At 38.0% G+C, this 26,419-nt stretch overlaps 1 protein-coding gene and 1 pseudogene across 3 annotated transcripts in view; one reads left to right on the forward strand and one right to left on the reverse strand.

Annotated features, from left to right (window-relative positions):
* LOC129407902 (carnitine O-palmitoyltransferase 2, mitochondrial-like) lies at window positions 1-7,420 on the reverse strand (annotated as a pseudogene).
* Window positions 7,166-26,419, forward strand: part of narf (nuclear prelamin A recognition factor) — a 25,754-nt gene continuing 6,500 nt past the window's right edge. Inside the window, exons 1-9 of one of the 3 annotated variants that reach the window (XM_055150260.1) lie at window positions 7,166-7,453; window positions 7,680-7,808; window positions 11,004-11,078; window positions 11,155-11,220; window positions 13,349-13,477; window positions 16,649-16,781; window positions 18,858-18,992; window positions 23,379-23,497; window positions 25,241-25,370. In XM_055150260.1, the coding sequence (XP_055006235.1) occupies window positions 7,689-7,808; window positions 11,004-11,078; window positions 11,155-11,220; window positions 13,349-13,477; window positions 16,649-16,781; window positions 18,858-18,992; window positions 23,379-23,497; window positions 25,241-25,370 (907 nt within the window). In that variant the 5' untranslated portion in view covers window positions 7,166-7,453; window positions 7,680-7,688. The remainder of the gene's footprint in view (window positions 7,454-7,679; window positions 7,809-11,003; window positions 11,079-11,154; window positions 11,221-13,348; window positions 13,478-16,648; window positions 16,782-18,857; window positions 18,993-23,378; window positions 23,498-25,240; window positions 25,371-26,419) is intronic. The other 2 variants (XM_055150261.1, XM_020919244.2) reach the window with 2 other exon arrangements.

Below are 26,419 nucleotides of genomic sequence, written 5' to 3' on the forward strand. Positions count from 1 at the left end.
TTAGACCTGCCTCAAAAACCCCATTTGGAATGCCAATTGAGCGATAGAATCTGAACTCAACTTGTTCTTTTTCAACTGCTCTTTACCTCCCTTTTTAAACATCAAATCACTTAGGGTCAATTTCGATACTGCTGCATCAAAATTCTCCTTGGCTTTTTGAATATCGCTTTTCAATTTACCATCTAAGTTGAACTGCAGTCTTTGAACAGTGGAGGCCGAGTCTACAGCGGCAGGAGCAGAGCCAGGGTTCACAATGGGTTTTTCCATTGTATCTTTGAAGATTTTAGTCATGAGTGTGACTATTGTCTCTCCATCTCTTCCTGAATGCTCAAAACTGATCCCTGCATTTCCGTCTTTGGTTATGATGATATTGAAGGACTTGTCAAACCAGCAATTACACCCATCTCCATGAAGCATGGTGTGACACATGTGAATATTGTCCTTCATAACTTGGTCATCAAGACAGAGGCAAAACAATGCACTGTCCACGGTCTGTAAAAGTCCTCCGTTGCCACTGGCGATTAGCTTCTCCCTTAAACCTGCCCACACGTCTCTATTCTCACTTGTTAAGACACCAATCGCACTGGAAGCTGCTGGGGTTTCATCTGACAAAATGTACTTCAAATGAGAGTGAATCTCTGCCGGATTCACCAAATTTCCACCGCGATCGACAATATCAAACGTGTACAAATTGCCTTTTCACATCACTAAAAGATGCCTTCCCTTCTCATCCATAAACAGCTCGTCTCTTCCTTGTTTTGGCAATCTGGTAGAATTGAAAAGCTGTAAATACTGGGACATGTCCAAAGGATATGCGTTGACCAGGTAGGCTGCATAGCAGGACAGCGAGGAGGGAACCCAACGGATGAACTTTTTGAATTGGTCTGTGTCACTTTTAGCAGGGTTCATGTGGAAGACTTCAGGTTCTAGTACTCCTGCTCTCAGTGTTTTCACATAACGAACGATGGAACACACAATGTTGGTGGCACGGATGAGCTGGTCGTTGTATTCTGGTTTGGGGTCGGGACTGAAGCAGGCGAAGGGGTTAGAGTTGATGACGACAGAGTTCCGTTCACAGAGGTATTCGTCAAAAGCAGGTGCTGGAAAAAAAAAGATAAAAAGTTAGTAATACAAATAAGCAATAAGTGACAGTGACAAATTCCATAATACATTTTGGGTGCATATTGTGATTTCTGTTTAATGTTTGTGTTTTCTTTTACATGTGTGTCACCTTGTGCAAAAAGATGGATTCTCAGGATATTTGTGAGTTCACAAACTCCCGAGAATCCATCTTGAGATGCTCTCACTGTACGATTTAAAATTGACCGGTGCAGTGCTCGGTCCAATCACAGGGCTTCTGTGGCAGGGGGAGGAGTTTCAGACAACATGATGACAACTCCAAGCTCCAGGTCTACACCGAGCAAAACAAACATGGCGGCGCAGGTGGATCGAGCTCAATCAGCTCGAGGCATTCTGCTGCAAGTCCCTCCATTTTCTATACACTCAGCGAGCACCAGATGGAGAATGTGTAGAAGTGAGAGTGAGTGACACACAGATCAGGTATGAGCCAGAATAAAATGTGTGTGCTCTGGAAAAGGTGTGCTGTTTTGGAAAAGAGAGAATGTATTGATGGAGTCCACAGATGATTTTATTCTGCTGCAAGGTCTGGTCATTGTAATGCCATTTTCCTTGTTGAATTTAATGTTTGATTTTATGAGCTATAACATGAGCTTCCCCAGGGACTGCGCTTGCGTTGGCCGAGTGCCCTCACAGGATCCCAGTGAACCTGTCAGAAAAAGCCATAAGACTCTGCCAAAGAGGCAGGGCAGGCAAAGAAAAAGCCCTGCCGAAGTGGTGAAGCCAAGCAATGAGATGTAAAGAAGTGGCTCTGCTTTTTTAAAAATCATTGTTAATTGAACACAAACACTATAAAACACTAATGGGGCCTAGACAATTACATGAAAATACCATATACATATATTACAAAAGCATCTGGTGCATTCTTTCAAAACATGGTGGAGGTTGTTCTAGTTTTACTATTTTTGACTGAGATCAGAGAGCTAGAGTAACATTTGAACTTCAGTTACACCTCCAGGTTTTAGAGTGAAGAGTGGCGTCTTCGTCTTCACTTGAAAACCTTTGTCCAGTTGACAGATTTGAATTTTTCCTTTTGCTTTTTTATAGAGCTCATAGAAATAAAGTTGGTGGTCAAGTATGTACGTGAGTAGTAGTCTGCACAAGCCCATTCAGAGGTTACATCGATTCTTCTGCAGTTCTGAGATGTGTTTCATTCAGAGTTGCTTTAAAGCCACATTTCTGTCCTTAAACTGAAATGGATTAGTCCTTGTTTAGAAGCAGTATAACAAGTGTGTTGTCCTGTTTCATACCTGATTTAGGCTCAGCTTAGACCTAGTGTAACACTATACTAAACAAACAGAAACACTGTAAAGTAGTACTTACCTCATCTATCTGTAAATTTGACACACTCAAACGGTAGAAAGTGATGGCATGTGAATTTAAAGGTTTTATATTACACAAAATGGATTCTTGTGAGCTTTAAATCATTTTATAATGTTGCAACCTCATCAAATACATACCCAGAGTTGTGTTTTGTTTCATTCGCACATGTGAGTAGTCATGCATTATTTAGTCTGTCTACATCTCCAAAGCTCAAAATCTTCCACCTTGTGATGTCATGTGGTCATAGTTTTTGGCTTCCTTTTACCTTTACCTCTGTAGAGACTGGCAGTTCCAGGTCTGAAAGTGCAGTTTAAAAACAGTGGAGCACTTCCTGTATTACCACATGACCTCACAAGGGGAAACGCAGTGTGTTAAACATGTGTAACTGAAACAAAACACAAGTCCAGGTATGTTTGTGATGAGGAAACCAAACATTACAATACAGATCAGAACAGAGCCTAATAGGAGCCCTTCATGGACAGTTTGACCCATAAGTGTGGAACTGACCCCCTCTAGTGGTTAAACAGCTGCAGTGCACTTTGACCGAGCGTTACATTCATCCAAAAGTTCAAACCAAACACCTTGGGGGCATCTCATTTTTCTTTCCTTGCTTCTTTACTTCTTACTTCTTTTTCCTTTACTTCTCAGTGGGTTTTAACGGTCCGTGCAGCTCTCATAGAGTCTCTGGTTGAACGAGTTTGGCTTCGCGGTGCGCGCTTCTGTGCGTCTGCTGCATTGGCCCGTTTTGTTTCTGTCATTAATTGAGTAGCATCTTTCTCCGGGAATATGAGGCCAGCATTTTGTGGCTCATCCACCTAATCCCAGTCCCCCTCTTCCCTGCTCAGTGCCTGCGCCCGCGGTAGAGAGAAAATGGGAATGAGTGCTCAGAGAAGGAGGGGGGAAGAGGAGTGATGTAAAGTTAGTGCAGGTCTGTAAGCACACAATATAATCAGTTTGTGAATATAACGCATAACAATCAAAAAGAAGATTGAATAAATATATTAAATAAATACACTACTACTACTACTTTTACTACTACTACTGCTGCTGCTGCTGTTATAATAACTTCCTAACTGCCTGGCAAATTCAGAATAAAATATCAGCTTTTTTTTTTTTTTTTTTTAATCATTGGAGTATTGAAGAAGTGCGTATTCTAGATCCTAGGCAGAACTTCAAAAAAGAAAAGAAAAGTACTTTGCATTTACAATTTCACTTATGACTTACTGTATATATGAGACAAAAAATGAATTCAAATTAAAGCCGCGCGCGGCGATGGTGGCCCTCGCTCCGGCGCACACCGCCTCCCCCACGCGACCGCCCCGGCACGCCACTCTCTCTTCCCGACATCCTCCCAGGCCGACAGCTCGTCCACCAGAAAAATTACATAGTGTACCTTTAATACTGACTAATGTGATTGTTTCTAGAGACAAACTACAGAAACTAGGCCACAGGTCACGTGACTTTTATGGTCAAGAGCACTGTCACGCTAAGACTGTGCATAACAACACACCTTCCATCAGAAAAGTTACATGGTGTACCTTTAAAATTGGATAATGTGAACGATTCTAGAGGCAAAAGTGTAAATACTAGGGCATAGGTCTCAATGACTTTTATGATCAGGAGCACGTCAGGGAATGTTCTGCAAAGTTTCACGAATGAACGTGAAATTAATTTTATTTCTCCTCATAGTAAATTTTGTGCATTCCTATAGATGGCGCTGTATCCCTGATAACTGTATTTGACATATCAATGGACTCAGGGTCATGCAGTGTTTAACTTATAGAAATTTCAGCTCCAAACATGTGCGTATAATCATTTTTACAACATTTTTGGAGGGAGTCTTTGCGCCCCTGCTGGCCAACCGTGAAAAATGCCCCATGTCCGTAATAGACTTTTTTGCTTGTAATCATGCATAGAGTTAAATTCCTGAATTTGTTCCAAATCCGATATTGTTGATGTTTCATGTCTATGGTAGGGGGCGCTATAGAGTTCACCTTTCATATATTTTATAGTGTATTATAATCAGGCTAAGATCATGCATTACTGATTCAAATTTCAGCACGATCGGACTAATAGTGGAGCTGTTAAGGACCAAAAAGGTGCCCAATTGTTCATTTTTATGCTACAAGCATGAAACTTTGCCAGATTATTAACATCAGTTCTGGATATGGAACCAAGCATTAGTCGACCCTGGAGCCGAATACCATGCATGCCACAAAATAGCTGACATGTAAATGAGGCTGGGAGGTAAATTACTGCTTAAACTGTCTTTTTTGGAAAATAATGTTAAATAATCATATAGATTATAAAGAAGAATATGTATTCTCAAGATACTAGCTACTGCAAAGCGGTTTCAATGCTGTTTTAAAAATGAAAGTAAAAATTAAATCACAAAAAAATATTTGCAACTAAACTAATGGTGTGTTTTTTTAAAGGTGCATTGTGTAACTTTTCTGGTCTCCATGGAGATGTTATTGCTTCATCTGGAATGTTTCACAGTATGGTATTAAACATTTCTATCTCCATGGAGACTAAACCAGACCATGTTCCAGGTCAGATCTGTGGAGAGGCGACCCCGCTCACAGTCACAACGCCTGTTTTTCTAGGTATTTTTGAGCTATAAAACCACCTGTGATTGAATAAGTGTAAAGTAGAGCTGTTTAATGTTATACTGTGGAACATTCCAGGCAGAGCAATGACATCTCCATAGAAACAACAGGTGGCGGACCCCACCTATTACACAGTGCATCTTTAATAATGTTATTTACTGTTTCTAGTGCTTGTTTGGTAATTTTAGAGCTAAATAGAAATGCAAAATAATCTGGTCATAAATATGTAAAAATTAGTGTGTGAACTCCAAGTGGCCCTTGTGGTATCAAGTACTATGTGACATCAGGCAGGACTACCCTGATTACAGCCAGGTGTTTCTTTTACAAATCCCTGGCTATGGGGGGGAGTTTATAGTGTGGATACCTGTTAGACCAGTCACACTGTTCTTCATATCCCCTAGCCCCGCCCCTCTCTCCTTTCACTCTCTTCTTTAGTCCTCCAGGTACCACTCAGTTTATCAGCTCTATTTGAAATGTGTTTGTGGGTGGAGTTTAGGTGTTTAGTCCCACTTTAAGGCGGTAGGTTTAATTTTCTATCTTCATTTCTCTCTCCTCTTCTTTCTTTATCCGGTACAGTCACTGGTTAAATCAGCTCTTCAGTCTTCCTTTTAGTTTCTTGGTTGAAATGGTGAAAAGACAACTGAAAATCTGAGAGTAAAAGTACAGTTACACAGCAAAACATCTACTCAATTACAAGTACTACGGCGAAACTTGAGTAAAAGTATAAAATATGCATATAAAAACTACTAAACATGAATTCTTATTATGAGTGGTGTCACCTCTCCATATATCTGACCTGTAAACATGGCCTGGTTGCGCCACTGGCTTGTCTCCAAGGAGATAGGCAAGTTTAATGCCATAGTGAGAAACAATATACTGTAACATTGCCATTATCGCTCTCAGCAGAAAAGTTACATAGCACATCTTTAATACTACTAACAAATTTATGCCTAAAAAATCTTTATGCATTAATATTTAAATTGCCAGTGTGTAAATGACCTTGCATTTGATTATCCTTACCATAAAAAATTAATGTTAGCTAAGAAACATTTGCTATTACATTGTCTTTTAAGGGTTATGGTGATGGATTTAAATCTGGCGTGTGCCACAAATAAACCACAACAATCACCAAGTGTGGCTATAAGTGGCCATACCAGCTTGTAAAAGTCTGATCTCGTCAGATCTCAGAAGCTAAGCAAGACTGGGGATAGTTAGTACTTGGATGGGAGACCACTGGGAAAATCAGGTGTCACAGTGGGGCACCAGTTGTGTCCTTAGGCAAGGCACTTCACCCACATTGCCAAGTATGAAAGTGGTATGTGCGTAAGTGATGATGGTGGTCGGAGGGACCGATGGCCCAGATTGGCTGGCAGCTGCACTTCCACCAGTCTGCCTCAAGGCAGCTCTGGCCACAATAGTAGTTTACCATCACTGGGTATGGAGTGAATGAAAAAAGCTCTGTCAAGCATCTTTGTGACATGTGTCTGTGAAAAGCCCTATATAAATTAAATCTTACTTACTTACCAAATGAATTTACCCCCACAAAACACATCACAGTATCATAATAACAATAATGACAACAGCAGAGGAAGACTTCTCATTCCAGTGATCCCACACCAGACTGAGAACACCTTTGAAACTGTGAGATATGGATTGTAATAAAGCTATAAACCGATTATTACATCACAACAAACAAAATGTAATGCATAATTCATTCCAGAGCTCTATAGCTTTCAAAACATAACGCTTTATATTGTTTTTAAAGGCTTCTACAGTGTTAGACTTTATTTATTTATTTATTTTTAAATCCGCACTCAGATATTGTTCCATACACTAACCCCTCGAACAGAAACGCAATCACTTTTTTCTTAGTTATTAGATCTTCTTCTTCTTCATCTTCTTTTTTTTTTTTTTTTTTTTTTTTAAGGTGACTTTTTTTTCGTTTATGGTCGTACAAGCTAAAACTAATGTTAACTTAAATTATGTTTAAAAATATACAGTACAATTTATTAAAACAATACAATTTACTAAAACTTTTTTTTCTTAGTTTACTTTACTTTTATTGTAACATCCTCCACTTCCGGTGCAGCTGTAACCACGATGTGCGCATGCGTCAACTCACCGGCGTACACAATGGACCCGGAGCTTCGCGTTTTTGTCTTCCAGATGTGATCACTTTGAAAATAACCGAGGGCAGATGTTATAGGAACCCGTAGCCATGCGCTGGAGCTGACAGCAACCATAAAGCGACTTTCTCTGCGTAAAAAACAGCCCAAAAGTGTGTCCGTGTGTGCTCCGAGATGCCCTTTACTCCGCCGTGTTATGTCACTACGGTCTTGGGTTGATGCCATTGTCCGCCAACACTGAACACAAGTGTCCGCTAGGTAAGTGGGAGAAAAGCATTGTTTTTTTGGCTTGGATTCACTAATGTGCAATACAAAATTGTGTGCAAATGTTAAAATACGTGAAATACGTGTCATGATTTTTGCTGGAATGTTTACTATATATAGATAGACATAATTAGGCTCTATCCTTAGATTAAGCACTGGTTCATTGTGTGTTTGTAATGGATGAGTTGTTGTAAATATAATGTTAATGTATGAAACACAGGGGCAGTATATGGAACTTTTCTGGTGGTCTGCAGCTCATCTCTATGAAATTATTATTGCTTTGCCTGGAATGTTCCACAGTGTGCCTTTAAACGTCTGTATCTCCAGGGAGACAAGCGGGGGATGTCAGGTAAGATCTGTGAAAAGAAGATTGCGCTTACTGTAAGAATGCCTGCTTTTCAAGGGATTTTTAAGAAATAAAAACAGATTAGAATAAAAGCATGATGGGAAACTTGACGCCTTACTGTGGAACATTCCAGGCAAGGCAACAACAGATCCATGGGAGCAAGCAAGTTGCACCCCCTTAGCCAGATAAATGACACAGGGCTCCTTTAATATTATTGTAGACTTAAATAAACACACGGACACTTTGTTCATAAGTTGACTTTTTCCTTATCATTTTTACATCATGAAAACTGCAAATTTAAGCATTATTTTCAGTTTTACTCCACAGAGACAGGCCTGTCCCAATAAATACTGTACTATATGGACTTATCGTTCAGTATATATGCAGAGGTGCACAAGTAAAAGTACTGTAACGATGCAAAAGATACTCAAGTTAAAGTAACACACGAAAAAATCTACTGAAGTAAAAGTATTAAAGTGCCTATTTAAAAATGTAAGAGTAAAAAGTAAAAGTATTTCACATGTATTTTGAGGACTTATAAGGCTTCAAATGTAGTGATTTTGATAAAGATTTGTGCTGAATTTTGTTCATTAGAAACAATTGAATTAAATGTTTTTCTAGCTGTTTATATTTCTGTATTTTTGTTTGCTCAAACTACAAGCATCTTCAGCATAAACCCCTTTTCAGCAGGTCTCAAATCATAAAAAATAAAACTAAAAAGTACAAGTACATTAAGTACATTACTTCACTTCATTATATACACCACTGAATATATGTTCAGTGGTCCCCAATGATGTTTGGGGGTCAGTATTTATCATGGGTACTTTTTCTTTGTACTATGAGGAACTTTTTTGTGTTTTTCTGCAGCTGTAGAGGGATGAATAAATAACTTTTACGACTCATTATTGATTATCACTGACTACTGAAGTGTTTCATTCTGCTGTTTATTTATTCACCAGAACAGTTTAATTTAAGTTCAGAGATAATATTTAAAGGTTCTATATTACGTGAAATTGAGTCATGAGCTTGTAGCCTTGGTATAATGTTGTTAGCTCCTCAAAAACAGACCTGGAGTTGTGTTTTTTTTTCATTCACACATGTTTGAATAATCCTTTTTTAATAGTCTGTCTACATCTCCAAACCTCAAAACACTGTTCCACCTTATGATGTCATGTACCGGTAGTAGTAGTTTTAACATTGTGTTTTGTTGAGATTGACAGAGCTGAAATTATTAACACTACAGATACCATCATTGTCACATTTTGCAGAAATACAAATTAATGACCTGGGACAATCTTATTAAATTTAAAAATATCTGTCTAATGTACAAGATTAAACATGGCTCGGCTCCCTCTTCGCTGAATGACTTTGTTAATTTCAGATCTAGTGAGGGCAGAGTGACCAGAGGAGCAGTGAGGGAAGACTGCATTATTCCTCATAGAAAAACTTTATTTGGTCAGTGTGTTTTCTCCGTCAGAGCGTCACATCAGTGGAACTCTGTGCCTGAAGCCATCAGAACATCTCCCTCATTCTCTGCTTTTAAAAAGAATGGTGAAAAGTGACTTTTAGAAACGCAAATGTGTGAACACTAAAACGTTTATTGTATTTTTGTAATCTTATTGTACATTTGTGTAATTTTTGATGTGTAACTTTTTTTTTTTTTAAACATATTTTATTAAGTTTTCAACATTTTAAAACAACACACAAAACAAAGAGCAGTCTGAGCATGTGTTTGAGTTTTTCTCATTACATACATATTACCCAATTAAGCAAGACACACCGACCCAGTCAAACAGGCAAACCAACCGCCCGCCACAACACTGAGCCTGTACCTCTCTGTATAATGATACTGAGCTCACCGGGCGAGTAATCAAGCAGAGGCAGCCACAACTCCACAAAGAAATCATCATTACCTTTCAATTTTGCGCTGACTCTTTCCATGGGTAAGACTCTAAAAATGTCTTTATACCGCTGGGTGACAGTTGGTGGCTTCTCTTGAATCCAGTTAAACAGCACACACTTACGTGCCAGAAATAGTAATTTAACCACTAATTTTAATTTACTTTTGTCTGATACTTTGTTTAAAGGTGGCAGCCCCAGCAAAAAACAACCCGGATCTTTCACTAGTTTTAATTTCACTATGTTGCTTATTTCTTTAGTTATACATTGCCTGAATTTGGAGATTTTTGGGCAAGTCTTCTGTGCTGCCTATGTAAAATTTTAAATTGGGTTATTTGTTGTTCAGGAATAGTGAATGAGTCGACCGGATACTGTCCTTCCAACTATGTTCCTCATAGTGGATGTGTAACTTTTAAATGCCTTTTTGACATCTGGCAAAGGGACTACCGATGCAAATTAGCTCTTATCAGCTAACTCTGGCACATTTACATTGTTTTGATGTTGATTAATGTGCATTGTCCCTTTTCAAATAAATAAATAAATTAATAATAAATTATCCAAATGGTCCTAGTGAAAGTGAATGGAGTTTAAAAACACACTGGAGACTCCATGTATTACCATCAGACATCATAAGGTGGAACAGAGTGTTTTCTGTTTGAGAGAAAACTCAGCCTAAATGTGTAAGGTTTGTCTGAATGAAACAAAACACAAGTCCAGGTCTGTTTATGATGAGGAAAAATTATACCATAGATCAGAAAATAGAGTAATATGGAATTTTTAACTAGTGACCAGCATTTTTGTACATCACATCAGTAATATAACGCAAATGAAAATAAAAAACATGCTTTTCTCATTAAATAAATAACAATATAACTGTAAATAATAATACAATAATGATACTCATATTTGTTACCTAAGTTCTTAAGTTGAACTTTACAAAGTCATACCGCGTCATGCACCATAGATTTTACCTCGCATTTCAATCTCCCTGCTTATCCTTGTCCTTAAAGTCTCTCTGCGTCACATACTAGATTGTTGTTTTTGTTTCTCTGCCGGTATAATTAACAAAAGCCATTAAAATCCTTAACGACCGGATACTAGAGGCTTCAGTCATTTCCCACCATTACGAGGCGGTTGTATCTGTGATAAGAAGAGATAGCGCGGTACAGTAGCGTGTTGAGCAGGGGCGGGGAAGGTTCAACAACAATGAAGCTAGAGCAGAAGTTAGAATGGCTTTTAAGGACAGGCTGAGAGCAAAATGACTGGCGATTTTATGATATTTGTATCTTTAATTCTTAGACAAAGGAGCAACGGAGAATGGCAGAGGTGAGCCTTAGCAAGAGGAAGGAGAAGTGTGAAAACTGCACCAAACAGGTACTTTTTTGTATGTTGTAAACATAAGATTTGAAATTTTGACTATTTAGTTGATATTTTGTGGTGTTTTTGACAGTGCAACAAGAGGCAGACAGAGGATGGGGACAGCTCACACCAAAATCACACAACAGCAGTTGAGCAGGTACGTTACTGTTTGGATTTGAATGTTTTTGTCCAGTATGTTGCACTCTAAATACAGCATACACAGGAGTGGAAATTAACTAATTACAAATACAAACATTAGTGTAACTGAGTGCATTTTTGGGGTAATTATACTTTTTAAAACCTGTACATGCACTAAATTTGTCTTAGTTACATTTAAAATCATATGAGTACTAAGTCACTACTGTCTTATTAGCCAAGGCTCAGAGAACATTAGAGAGAGCACATTATGGTTAAAAATGACTAAATTCTACTGTTCAATTAATATAAAACAGATGATTACTAGTGCTAATATTTTTCATGTGTACGTTTTACTTTTACTTATTTAGTACTTGTACTTTCCAACACTGAGTATACTCTTCCAGTCAAAAGTTTGGACACACTTATTCATTAAATTTTCTTTCTTTATTTCTATAATTATTTATACTGTAGATTCTCACTGAAGGCATCAAAACTGTGAATGACACATATGGAATGTAGTAAATAAAAAATAAACTCAACATAACTCCAAACTTGTTTTGGACCAAAAAAAAAAAAAAAAAAAAAGCCACCCTTTGCTTTGTACCATGGTTTGCACTCTTGGCATTTCTTGACCCTGGTAAGATATTTTACTTTTATCTGATGTCTCCTTTTTGTATCTAAAATGTAGACTACAGTACACGTAAAAATCACTGAATGAGAATTTGTGTCCAAACTTTTGACTGGTGGTGTATGTATTGTATTTTTCATGGGATTTAATTTTCAATTAAAGTAGCAACAAACAGAACAGAAACGAAAGCCTCAGACACCATCTGTCTCCCATTTACAACTCCATCCTCAAACTTAAATCAAAACAAAGAAAACTATAGAGTGATGTTTAAGTTCAGAGGTGTGAAAACACCCATCATTAATTATGCTAATATGACTCCGTACTTAGTGCAGTTCAATAGACCTAGCCAACAGAAACTGTAAACCAGTAGGTGTGTTACCCGGAATTCACACCCGGAGCGTCAGTGACACGTAACCTAGGCAAAGCTGCATAAGTGAGTACTTTTAAAAGCTTCAGTTTACACCAGAGGTAACAGAGCTGCTTATCTGACACCAGCTTCTGTGAATTCTCATGTTTAAACACCAGCCTCTGTGTATTCTCACATTTAAACACTAAACTTTTTACATTGTTTATGTATTCATTGTTGATTGGATGAATTCTGTTTTAAATCATAATACAGAAGTTGACAACAAGAGAGACGATGTTTTGCAGCGATCATGAGTTGTATCTGCTGTGCTGCATGAATGAACCTACTCACCCTTTTACTCTGGTCGTCTGCACCACGCACCTTTTTGTTCAGAAGTTGTTCTTGTAAAGTTAACGTCTGATGTCGTAAAGTGTTTTATATTTATCCTCCATGGCTGTAAACTTTCCATAGTCCATCAGGAGTCATTCCCCGAGCTCCTGATGCTCCTGAAAGGGCATCTGAAGTTTATATTGACACCATATTTGTTTGCTGTCTTGCCCCTGCTAAAAAGCCTGGAGATGCTCTGTTGACACTGAAAAATTAGACCTCCAACCTAATTTGAGTGGTGTGTAGCGTAATGAGGGCTGTTGGATGTGTGTATGACACTGCTGATGTAAATTCCCCAACCGTTTAAAATTGAAAGCCAATCCTGCTCATATGTTCTGCTGCGGTGCTTACGCACTGTTACTGCTTTGTTGTAAATTGGGTGTTAGTTTCAGAGTAGTAACAATAACCGAAATACCGTGATATTGTATCGTCAAAAATCTCTCAGTAATATCGTGGACCATCACAATATATCGATCTCAAGTCTTTCCTTAATTTCATTGTTATGGTGCAGCAACAGGTAAAAGAAACAAAGGATCATAGACCATGATCCTTTGCTCTGTTTCAGTTGAATAAAGCACTTTTAAGTCTTAACTCTTTAGTTTATGACAGAACCAAAGTCTTGTCAAGGTATTTTTAAAGGAAAAAGTAAAATATTCCAAATTTTGTTAGCCTCTACAAAATATTGCAATAAACATCCTACTGTGAGGTGCATATGGTGAAAATATCTTACAGAGAAATTTGGATATTGTTATATCCATATTGATCACAGTACTTTGTTGTGTGCAGGTGGGAGGGGCTGGTCAGCTGCTGCTCAGTGCCTGTCTATCCTGTGATGGGTGTCTGTCTGAGGAGGAGACGCTCCTGATCTCACAGCAGAGCCTGAAGGAGCTGCACACCGTCTTAGCTCTCAATAAGGTATCGTATGGGACTTATTCTTATGACAGAGTACAGATTATGTAGACTACTTTGTCAACAAATTATACTTTCATAATAAACTGTACTTTGAAGAGTAGATTTGAGACATTTTACGTAAAGGTGTATTGTGTAACTTTGGAAACACTTCATCCACTGGAAGGTCCTTCAAATGTGCTTTCTTCAAAGAGATGTTATCACTTTGAAATGTTTCACAGGGCTGTATTAAACCTTTCTATCTTCATGGAGACCAAACCAGAATTACAGGTCAGATCTGTGCAGAGGCGACCTCACTTGCAGCCAGAATATTGTTTTTGTAGATATTTTTGAGCTATAAAACCTGTAATTGAATAAACATAAGGTAGAGTTGTTTAATGTCATACAGTGGAACATTTGTGGTTCTTGTAATAAGAAATGATTTAAAGAGCCATTAAACACCCTCCCAAAGCTTTACTCCGCCCCTAAGCAAAATCTGAAAAATCCTCCAAAGTGGGTGGTGCCTGGTGAGTTGGTGGGGAGCAGGTGTGTGAGTGATGATTGACAGCCGACATTCAAACATGCGCGAACCGGTGTGCTCCAGACTGTGAAACAGAGAGGACATCTGTGCTCGGATCACGCCACTTCCTTTTTCTCCAGACACGGCGGGACATCGCAGTGACCATTGGTGCCAGGTGGTTGCATGGATGAAAGGGGCTCCTCAAACACCTCCCATAGACACCAGTGACTGTGGTTGTCACGTAATAACCTGCATCTGACTCATTGGCGGCCGTTAGTCCAACTCGAAAATTCAAATGCTGTGGCCGTAGTTGATCCTAAAGAGGCCGTTGCAGACACAGCTTTGACCCAAAAGTCCTTTTTTTTTAACAAATATGCACTAAAATGCCAAAATAAGGCCAGGGGTAGAGATTCACTCCTATTTTAGATCCGTTTTGACAGCTAATCAGTAGGAAAAAAAAGTGATTTTGGTGTTTAGTGGCCCCTTAATTATTCAAAAATTTAAGTTAAATGCAAATTGATTATTATATCTAATCTAATATCTAATTGGTCTTAACTATAAATCATACTTTTTGCCCAAATAGTTATTTAATGCACAAGACCCTTTTTACAAGTACTTGTTTAATTACTTGGGTCACGGTCAAGTTATTTTTAGATTCTCCACCTAGGGCTGAGCGATATGGAGCAAAATATATATCTTGATATATTTTGCTATACCTCAATGTACGATATATATCTTGATATGTGTACTGGAAATATAACCCCTCAAAAACTCTTGCAAAAGCAAATATGCCAAATTCCACAAGGTCTTTTTTTATTGAAGTGCAAGAGGTAGGCAGTTCATGTAGGAACAAAGTGCTTCTGCCACATTTAAGATTAGGAAAAATCCTTGATTACATAAATAATAATTTAACTGTAAAATAAAATAAATAATACACGTTGCCTTCTTTTCATTCATAAATAAAACAGCTCAACTCAAACTCATCTTTGTATTAACTCTATAATCGTACAATAACCTTGAGCTCCTTTAGCAGAAGAAGCTCAGGAGGTTCCTTATTTTAACAAATCCATGTTCCTCACCAGCGTAAGGAGCTATGAGGTTTCCCACAATCCACTGCAGATCAAACCCAATGTTTCCAAACACTATTGTACAAGTTACACTGCAGCAGATTATTCATTAATCTTCTGCATAAATAAACTTTACATTACTAAACTTTACAACATTTAAAGTATAACGACTTCTAGAGTCACATCAGTCCATTTGAGATTATGTGTTTAATGCAGTTTTGACACATTTGTTTACATTTTACAGGAATGAAACCGCATGGCTAATTTGCATAAACAGCTCTTTCCTCATGTCACTGATGTGGTTCAGCTTCTTTCGGATTAAAGGTCACGACTCAGTGGAATATGAGTGTTCTCTCTGTGACAGAGGATGTGCTGCTGATGGTTTTGTCTGTAAATAGAGGAAAAGGTTTGTGGTGCTAGAAGCTTTTCACTGGCATCAACTTTCAGTATTCATGGCGATAGTTACGAGTGAATGAGACTCAAACAGCAAAATCAAGGAGGCGGGAGCGACCACAGAGAAGGCAAACAAGCGAAGCAGTGAAACCATAATTAAATATAAGCATTATATCGATATATATACTATATGTCAGAATCCATATTGAGTAAAAAAAATATCACCCACCCCTGTTGTATGGTCTAAATACATTCACAAGAGCTGAGCATCTGGGTTCGATGTCTTGTGTGTGTCTACCAGCTGTAGATTTTTTTAATTATGAGAAAAATGGAACATTCCAGTTTCTTGCATTATTTTCAGTATTTTCTCAATACTGGAATTTTTGTATCTTGTTTCTGCCAATGTTAAATCATAAATTTTTTGAGGTTATTCAATACTCTTCGAAACAAATATTTTTAACTATTACTTTTTTAATCATGTGAAAAACTTTTTACTTCCACTTCAATAATACTTTTGTATAATCCAACATTCTTGGTATAGTCTAAAGCTAAAAATGAAAATTGAAATGAAAATGCTTGTATCATTCAGAACAGAATATATAACTTTGACTTGCTTCGATTGTTGCTTCTGCACACATCTGTTCTGCTTCTCTTTTTTACTTACAAGCTGCACGTTTGTCTAAATGGAGTATGCATCTCTCTGATTGGTTAATCCACCTGTCAATCATGCCTATCTGAAATCAGAAACGCAGGATACTGTTCCAGATTCACACATCTTTGTAAAGTTTTGCCAAAGTGTGTATTTTTCTCTGTATTGTGCTGTACCATTCATTAAAGGGCTAATCTTTCACTATTTTCTGACCTATGTGATAATGTTTCCTCATGGAGTTGTGTTTTGTTTCATTAACACATGTTTAACACACAAATCCTGCATATTTAGGCATATTTTAGTCATGTGGTAATGTGGAAAGTACATTTTCACTAGAATTATTTGAATGATTTCAGCTCTAAAATTGCCAAACTCTACTGAATAAAAGGTAAAAGGAGCTGTTCATTTCAAAAAGATAGGAACGGAGCATTTGGAGCTTTAGAAACAGATAGACTAATAAAGGATTACTCAAAATTACTAAAAAATATCTAAATATGAGGCAAAACTGCCCCTGGAAAACCATTACATTTAAAAAGGGTAAAATTGTATTGTGTCTTGCTCTGTTTCAGAAATGTGACGTCTCCAAACATAAGGTCCTGGTGGCCTCGGTCTGTCCACAGTCTCTGCCCTTCTTTGCTGTCAGATTTGGACTGGACATCAGCGAGGCGACACAAAAACTCTGCGGGTTCTTAAAAAGTTTAGGTGAGAGATTGTCTTTTTTTAGCAGTTGGAGAAAAACACAGGGCTCAGTGTACATCTGTGTGATATGGCAAGGTAATTGTGTTTTTCCTCAAATTTCGATTTAATGTTATTTTTTGTTTCTCTCATAAAAAACTGTTTAAATAGCTGAGATTAAGAGTTTAGTCAGCGAAATGTATTCTTCTGAAACCTGAACTCTGCCTCATACATTTGCTGATAGAGGATTGGCTTTAGTTAAAAAAAACAAAACAAAAAAAAACTAAAGATTGACCATTGGAAAGTTGGATCTTGAAGAATTGCACCGTCTTAGCTTGGTAAAATCCACTCATCCTTACGCATTTTAACCAGAAGAGATGGCTGTAGCTGAAATAACAGGAGGGAGGGGAGAGGGAGTGTGTTTGTTTTAGAAATGGGTGATATATCAGTATTTTTTCCGATGCCCCAGTCTGTGTCCATGTGTCAGACTGTCTGTGCATCAGATTTGTCTTTTTGAACAAACTCATGAGGAACAATGGAAATGGAAGAGCTATATGTGACTGTATGTGACACTAACATGTAACTGTTTTAAATCCCAGATAAATACATTTTGTTATTACTTTTACAAAAGTGTAAAGTTAATTTGTGATCTTTACTTAGACTTAAGGCTGCCACACTTTGCGCAATTTTGACTTTGATTTCTTCTCCCCGAGTTTGGGGAGATGTGGCCCGACTTTATTAGTCTGATTCTTCATCGGTTTTACTTTGTGGAAACCGTCTGACCTCACAGTGTTAGAATTTGTTCGCTTGACAGTAGGTGGGCACTTTTTTAATTTAATCAGTCGCTGCTATTTGGTCGTGACGTATGTAATGCTCCACGAACGGGGCTAACTGATATATTAAGCTTTTCCCAAATCCCGTAGGAAGAAAGGCAATAACGTCTTTCCCCTTGATAAAATTCACCAAACATTCTTTCTGTTACAGCTTTAAATCCTCAATCCTGGGAATCGTTGCCAAAAACAGAATATATGGCTCTTTGCTGATTGGCTGTTTCCTGGACTCACACTTCTGGGGTTTTTTGTGAACTGTCTAGTGTATTTGATTCCTGTCCTAGTCGCTGGAGAGAAATGAAATTGAGTAGAGGCACTAGGTGGCGCCAGCCTGGCTACGACTTTGTGTCTTTGTGTGCGATTCTGAACCCGCTGTGCTCCTTGTGTGTATTTGTGTGTATTTGGGTGGGTGGGTGTGTGTGTGGGTGTGTGTGTGTGTGGTGTCAGTGTGACTCTGAGCTGTCAGATCATAACTACCAAATATCAGCAACACTACAGCAACAGCCAATAAAACAGAGCGTTAGGGGCAGAGGAGTGATGGACGCAAGAAACAAACTCAGGAAATAGCAAAAATAATTATTACTCAGCTCTCGTAAAGTTGTAAATATAAACTGCCGCATCTCATCCACATTATCCATAGAATTTGTCCTCTGCCAATAATAACACCCAGTCCGCAAAACAAGTGCTGTGAAGATTCTCCTCGTGTCTGTGGTGTGCGCTTTTTGTTGTACGTTTAAAAATCATTCAAGACAGAAAAATCCTGTAGTGTGTGGCAGCCTTTAGACTTTAACAAACTTGGAGACATTAGCTCACACATCACAATATACTATAATATAATATTATCTAATATAGTATAGTATAAGACTAGTTTTATTGGAGCTGCTCCCCCAGCAGACCACAGCAAAGTACAGGACACTGGCCACCACAGACTTGTAAAAGATCTCCAGTAACTTGCTGCACACATTGAAAGACCTGAGCTTTTCACAGCATTACTGTTGTCCCTCCAGTCCAGCTTTTTGTTCATATGGATGCCCAGGTATTTGTAGCAGTCCACCAACTTCATCTTCACCTTAAGATAAATTTGTGGGGCTTGCCATTGATTTGAAAAGGTTTATTTTCTTTACTTTATTTAGTCAAGAAGCAACATCAGCAGGCAGGGTGATATCAGCAAATAGCTCAGGAACTACTGTCTGGTTGAACTTACACCTGATCATTTTGCTCCTTTTGTATCACATCTTATAATTATACTGTCTGTTTTATTGTGTTTGCGCAGGTGTAGCGTTCGTCTTTGACACCACTCTGGCTGCAGGCTTCAGTATACTAGAGAGCCAGAGGGAGTTCATTTCCAGGTACCGCAGGAGGAGCCACGACAGCCACGCCCTGCCCATGTTCACCTCCTCCTGCCCGGGTAAGACACCTGTCAGGGCAAACTCTGGGATTACTCACTATGTTTACATGCACACTAGGTACAATATGTAACATTTTGTTGGAGCTCCGTCACCTGCTTGGTTCTATGACTGTGCTGTTGCTCTGCCTGGAATGTTCCATAGTATGACATTAAACAGCTCTACCTCACCTTTATTCAGTTCTGGTAGTTTTATTTCTCAAAATATAGACAGGATAGAAAATAGAATAGAATGGAAAGGTTTAATATCTTACTGTGAATCATTCCAGACGATCTGAATGAAGAAACACATTTGACAGACCCTCCACCAAAAAAGTTACACAGTTCACCTTTAAAACAGATTTATCAAAATGCATTGATACATACCCTGATAGTCTGATACACATATTTGATACCCACGGCATCTAACCAACATCCAATTTACCGTATTTTTAAGACTATAAGTCGCTTCGAGTATAAGTCGCACCAGCCAAAAAATACCTAATGAAGAAGAAAAAACATATATAAGTTGCACTTTTTGGGGTAATTGAATTTTATAAAATCAGAGATCAGGAACAGACATTTCATCTTGAAAGCCAGGTTCTAGTAATAACTATAGAATAGAGAACAACAGACTGTTAACGTCACATATGAACAGTTCTTCAGATAAATATAGCATAAACAACAGAACAAGTTTACCAAACTCTCCATCTCACTCCAAATCACTAAATCCATTGAATTCTTCATCCTCGGTGTCACTTCTGAACAACTCCGTGACCTCTGGAGGTAAACAGAGCGCCGCTTCCTCTTCTGTGTAGCTGTTGTCAGACTCAGCATCAGTTCCAGTTAGAATTATTCCGGCCTTTCTGAATCCCGACAGGATGGGTTTAGTGTCACTGAAGTCCTATGTTCTTCATCCCGTCTTTTCCCCAGTCCCTTACAAGTTTCTCACTCACTCCAAACTTTCTCTGCTGCTCAATTACCGTTTTTGGCTCAATAGTTCTCTACTTGCAGCAGGACTGCAGCTTTTTCTGGCATATGCAGTAAATGACGAATTGACAGTGGTACATGAGTAATAGGAGCAGCAGATCCTACCACAAAAGACTACAGACTCTCGCCGCTGTTAGTGTGAAAGTCACAGGAAACACCCAAACCATGAAAAAGTGCGACTTACAGTCCTTAAAATACAGTACATTAGGAACAGACCAGGAGAGGCATTCAACTACACGAGGTAAGACACAGCCAGGCAAATAGTAGACGTGTTTGTACATGTACTCGTTTCAGATTAGCAACAATGATGAACTACAACCCCTCCACCGCGGGCTAGCATAATATGTTGTTTTATTTTGGTCTTCAAAGTGAAAGTGAAAGTGAAACCTACCTGAGCATCAATGTATATTTGTAGATTTAATATGTAGCTTATCTATCTTAGCCAAAAGTGTGTATGTATGCTGTGCTGATATGCTGTGTTTTATTATTACTAATTATAGCTGCAATGTTTTAGCACCAATCCTAAATTAAAACACCTGAACATTTCATAGCACCAATAGCATTTGTTACTTTTTGGTTCTTTGGCCTGCTGTAGACTGGGACAAGAGTCTGACAGGCTTTGAGGAAAAGATTATTTGAATTTACATTGTTGAATTGTTTTGCACATTCTGAGTTCTCTATGGATGTAAACGTAAACTTTTCTGTCAGACATCTTTGTACTGTATGTAGTCAGGGCTGGTGCAGTGAGATAGGGAGCCGTTCTCTACCACTCCCAAGCAATCTAGATAGCACAAGAAAATGACACTGTAGTGTAGCTAGACTTTTGTATGTCAACATTATAACGTTTTCTATTCCAGGGTTTTATAGCTAAACATATTAAGCTATAAATAACAAAGACTGAAATTATTTAAATCTGCACCTTTTAACTTTTCTGTAGGGCCTGCTTTCTGTCTAGCTCAGGGGTGTCAAACTCATTTTGGTCTGGGGGTCGTATCCAATCTACTTTGATCCCAAAGGGGCCGGATCAGAAAACTCATGGCATATAAACCCCAAAAATAATAATAAGTTGAAATATTTGTGCAGAGAAACGCAAATCTTTCTTTTACAAAATATTATATTATGAACAACCTGAAACTTTAAGAAAAATACAATTTCAACACAATGTTTTAACACTGACTTGTAAGCGAATAGGAATAAGTCAGTTTTTCTTGGGAAATCCTGCACTCGGCTCCACTTTTCTCATGTTGGACATTTTTCTGATGAGGGTGTCACGGTCAACAGTCAAAACGATCGTCCTTTAAGAGAGTTTGGAAAGAGGCAAGTCTTCATTTGTGCTGCTCTGGCGGGAGGGGCCACGTACAGAGACGCTGGAGACGCTGCTGTGATAAACACCACAGAAAATTATCAATATTTTAATAGAAAATATAATAAAAATATTTTTGTAGAAAATCAGCCGAGTGCCGGGTTAAAGGTCTTGGAGGGCCGGATCTGTCCCCCAGGCCGTATGTTTGACACCCCTGATCCAGTTCCTTGTTACTGCTTTGCCTAGAATGTTCAACAGTATGGTATTAAAGTTATCTATCTTTTATTTATTCAATTAGAAGTAGTTTTAATAGCATGATGGTCACTTCTCCACAGGTCTCACTTGTAACTTGCTTGTCTCTGGAAAATTTCTGGCAAAGTTAGACAGGAGATGGACAGGTGCATCGTGCAGTTTTAATGGAGATAGACAGGTGCATAGTGCAACTTTAATTATATAATGTCCTCTGCAATGCTTTAATAAGCTTGTGTCTCTATGTGATCTGATTATTATTACTTTATTATTTACTGTGTAGTAGGGCTGGTTGCAGATACGATACATACCTCGATACATAGGCCGCGATACGATACATATACACATACAGTGCAGTTTCGGTTCGATATGATAAACTGTATTTTAAATCAATTCGATACAGTTCAATAAAACATAATGGATAAATGATAGCTGTGATAATAAAGGTATTTGTTAAACCATTTCTTGTGCAGAGGGAATATGAAACACTCCCATTTTAATCATCAAAACAGTGAATGTGTCCAATGTGTCGCATAAATAGGTTTCCTTCCACTAAACAAGCAACAAAACTGTAGCTGTAACAAAATAATTTAGTAAATTATACCAAAAAATACTCTTGGCGATATATTGATACAGCAGCCCACGATATCGATACTGTATCATCTAGGGGTGTAACAATATCATCACTGCATGAACTTCACGGTACGGTGGAGAGGCTCACAATTAGGGATGCAACAATATCCAAATCTCTCGGCACAGTATTTTCACAATATACATCTCATGGTACGATATTTATTGCAATATTTTGTGGAAGCTAACAAAACTGTTAATACGCTACTTTTTCCTCTTAAAATGCCTTGACAAGACTTAATCCAAAGAACTAAGACTTAAAAGTGCTTAGAACTGTTATTTCTTCTTGTAGTTTACACTGAAATGGAGCAAAGGATCATGGTCTGTGTAGTTCTCGGTCTTTTTTTTTTTTTTTTTTTTACCTATTGCTGCATAACTCTTCATTTAAGAAAGAGACTTGTTATTCAATATATTGTGATGGTCCACGGTATTATTGTGAGAACTCTGACGATACAATATCACTATATTTCGGTTATTGTTACATCCCTAGTATCATCACATTAAACGATATTTTGATATTTTTGCACAACCCTACTGTGTAGTGCCTGCTAACACTGTAGTTTAGACCTCTATAAAACAATGTTCTGAAATGCATGGGATTCTCGTTAGTTTATCTGTTCGTATTTCAGTCTTTCTCAAATATTACTCCTCCTGGAGGGGTTTAATGAAGTGATTAGATACTCTTGAAGTTCCAGAAGTAAAGTTCCAAAATGTGGTGCTATAATAAAAAAAAACAAAATATTAGGCCAAAATTGTAAACGGGATTGCAAATTTTTTTCTTTCAAAATGTCATTTAATCTCAATCTTGTTTCGGCTGCAAAGTTATCCACAATAGAAATGAAATCTCAATTTGAATGGGCACAAATGACAAATCACTAAGGCTGTAGTTTTACTGTAGACATACTATAATTTCCTCCACAAAGAACAAAATCTCCTGTCTTATTGTGCATAAAAACTGTTAACCCTGCAGTTTAGGTCTGTATAAACATGTTCTGAAATAGTTCATTTGACAGTTCAGTTTTCAGAGCGTGTTCAAAGTAGAATCCAATTAATGAAACGTACATCACAAATCTACTCACAATCGCAATTCTTGTCTGAAAATTGGCAAGTAGATCTTTTTCCTAAATCATTCATATCTACAGATCTCATTTTATGGTGCCTTGTGAAGTACTCTTGAAGTTCTTGAAGTATAAAGTGTGTGTGTGTGTGTGTGTGTGCGTGCGTGTGTGTGTGTACAGGGTGGATCCGGTATGCAGAGCGCGTTCTGGGCAGCCTGGTGACCCCTCACATCTGCACTGCCCGCTCCCCTCAGCAGGTCATGGGCTGCCTCATCAAGGACTACTTCTGTAAACAGCAGGTACCTATGTGCACCCCAGGCAGTTATCAAAAGTAGTCAGGATTATACGGCTAGGACTTGTGTGAAAAATAGTGTTCCTATAGTGTGCAAAACGACATAAAGTCACATATTACACTATTTTCTGATCTATATTATAAATAAGGCTGTGCTAAACATCGAAAGATAGATCACAAGTTCTGCGTTGGTCAATTTCAGTGATAAAGCACATTGTAATCGACAGGTCAGCAATGTGGCAGTAAGAGAGCCTAGTGCTGATGAGGATCTTGTTTGTGTCTCGCCACAAAATGACCACATTTACATGATGTTTTAATTCAGAATTAATTGTTCTGAATTAAATAGTTTGGAATTAAAATATTCTCATTCAAGTTTACATGGAAATAATCATTCCGAATTGAAGTTTACATGTAAAACTCTTTAAATCGTCTTTAATTAATTCTACTCAACGTCTGGGGGTGGGGAAGGATCTGATTGGACAGAGACACCAATGTATTTACATCGACCGGAAGAAAACACACACTTCAGCTGCTGCTGGCTTTTTTGTCATCTTGGTTTGCCGTTACGCGATCCAAACTTTTTTTTGCAGTCGTTCCGATGATAATTGTGCAGCAGCTGGAGAATTCTCTCATCACGCTTTATATCTGTCAGCTGAAGAGGAGAAGGGAACAGTGTTGGAGAAGGGAGGAAGAAGACAAACTGAGTCAACGGCTGCTCTATCTCAGCCTACTCCCACATCCCGCTCACAAATCCAAAGAGACGTGGATGAAAGTCTGAAGCCAGGACTGGTGGAGCCGGATCGTCCGGATCATGTCAGAAGGGCGACACAACGAGCATGTGCTGAACGACTGCAATTATTTTTAAGAAGAATAAATGTTTTCATGATCGAGGAATAAATTACTTTGGCTTTAAAATCAGAATAAACCACACACTTACTTTGGAATTAAGTTTCATTCCGAATAATCATTTTTATTAGTAATTTAACTTTACTGTCTTTTTAAAGCAAAATAATTTTTTATTCAGAATTAAATGAGTTTTATTCAGAATTAAAGCTCTCATGTAAATGTGGCAAATGGCAGCATTCATCTGTGGAATCTGGAATTGCACCACCAACCTGTGGGTCAGTGGATCTGACCACTCAACCCATGAAGTTTATGTCAAGAGCGGGATTCATATCACCTGTCAGTGGACAAATGCTCTACCAACTGAGCTACTGTCACGCAGCCGAGTTTCATTCACTCGTGTTTGGATAAGCCTTTATTATTAGTCTGTCTACATCTTCAAAGCTCAAACTGCTCTGTAGTGGTAGTTTTCAAGTTAACAGCTCCTTTTACCTTTTGTTCAGTAGAGATGGGCAATTCTGAAATTATTCAAATGATTCTAGTTAAAGTGTTTGGAGTTTAAAAATACAGTGAAGCACTTCCTGTATTACCACATGACATCACAAGGTGGAACAGTGTGTTTTCAGTTTGAGAGAAGAACTCAGCCTAAATATGCAGGATTTGTGTGTTAAACATGTGCAAATCAAATAAAACTCAGCACCAAACTAAACAACATTATGGTATAGATCAGGAAATAGTGTAATATAGGCCCTTTAATTTCAATCTATTTAAATTCATTTGACTATTGTCCAGTGCAGTGTGTTGTAGTAGCTCTGTACGTTATCATTGTGCACCTAAATGCATCTCATCTTATCTGATGTAGTTTTAACCCTGACTGTCCCTGTCCCTGGTGTTTCCTGGCCCACAGAAGCTGAGTGCGGAGAAGCTGTACCATGTGGTGATCGCTCCCTGCTTTGATAAAAAGCTGGAGGCAGTGAGGGAGGAGTTTTACAACAGTCTGTTTGAGAGCCGCGACGTCGACTGTGTCCTCACCTCAGGTTCATATACATTTATCAGAGCCCTGACTTATCTGCTTCTGCTGCCCCTTCCTATTACTATTACTACTATTATTACTATTCCTGTCTAGATAAGAGTGTTTGTTAGAGCAGACTATTGAATTCTATTGTTGTAGTTTAGTATTTGTAAAAGTTGTTTAAAAAAAGAAAAAAAGGTGCACTATGCAAACTAAACTAAACAGTAGCTTTTCTGGAAGGGGGTCTTTTTGTCTCCATGGAGATGTTATTGTGTAGAATGTTCCACATTATATATTCTACCAGTCAAAAATTTGGACACACCCTCTCATTCAACGTCTTATTTTTGTCTTTATTTTTGCTACTTTCTACATTTTGTATACATACAGAAGACATCAATTATGTAGTAAAGAAAAAATAGATGTACTTTTCAACAAGAAAAAGGTGGCTCCTTTAAGGTTTGGAATATAAAATATTACTATTAATATTAGCTTTTTGCTCCATAATTCCTTATATCTTACTTCATATATTTGTATACAAAATGTAAAAAATAGTAAAAATAAAGAACTGTCCAAACTGTTGATTGGTCGTGTATGTATAATTTGCTCGAGCCAGTAAAAGAGTAACTGGCGAGGGTTATTGTTTTTCGCTGGTTTCTTCTTCTCTATTATTATTTTGCCTTGCAAACGATCACAATTTTGTGGACCTAAACATCGATGAAAAGTTCCCAAACTGGGTATGGAACTGATTGGTCTGGTGAAAAATTGGACAAAATGGGCATCGCGACAATGCCCATCTAGTCCCTTGTTTTTGGTCCAAATGAACTGACATTTGGCACATCACATCTAGAGAAATGTGCAAAATGTGTTCACAAAAATGATCTGTTTTTTTCACTAATGTGTGATCTCAGCCTGAATATAATATACTATAAAGCAACATAATATGAATTCACCATATTCAGTTGAGTGGTTTTGACTACGGTAGGTTTACATTTCATTTCTGAGACACTGTTTTCAAGTGATTTTTTTGTTTTGTTTTTATCAGTGAAAAACACTATATAAGTAAAGTTTGCTTAC

The sequence above is a fragment of the Boleophthalmus pectinirostris genome, unplaced genomic scaffold (genome assembly GCF_026225935.1).
Source record: "Boleophthalmus pectinirostris isolate CB_2022bp ecotype Guang Dong unplaced genomic scaffold, ASM2622593v1 HiC_scaffold_14, whole genome shotgun sequence".
NCBI lineage: Eukaryota > Metazoa > Chordata > Actinopteri > Gobiiformes > Gobiidae > Boleophthalmus > Boleophthalmus pectinirostris.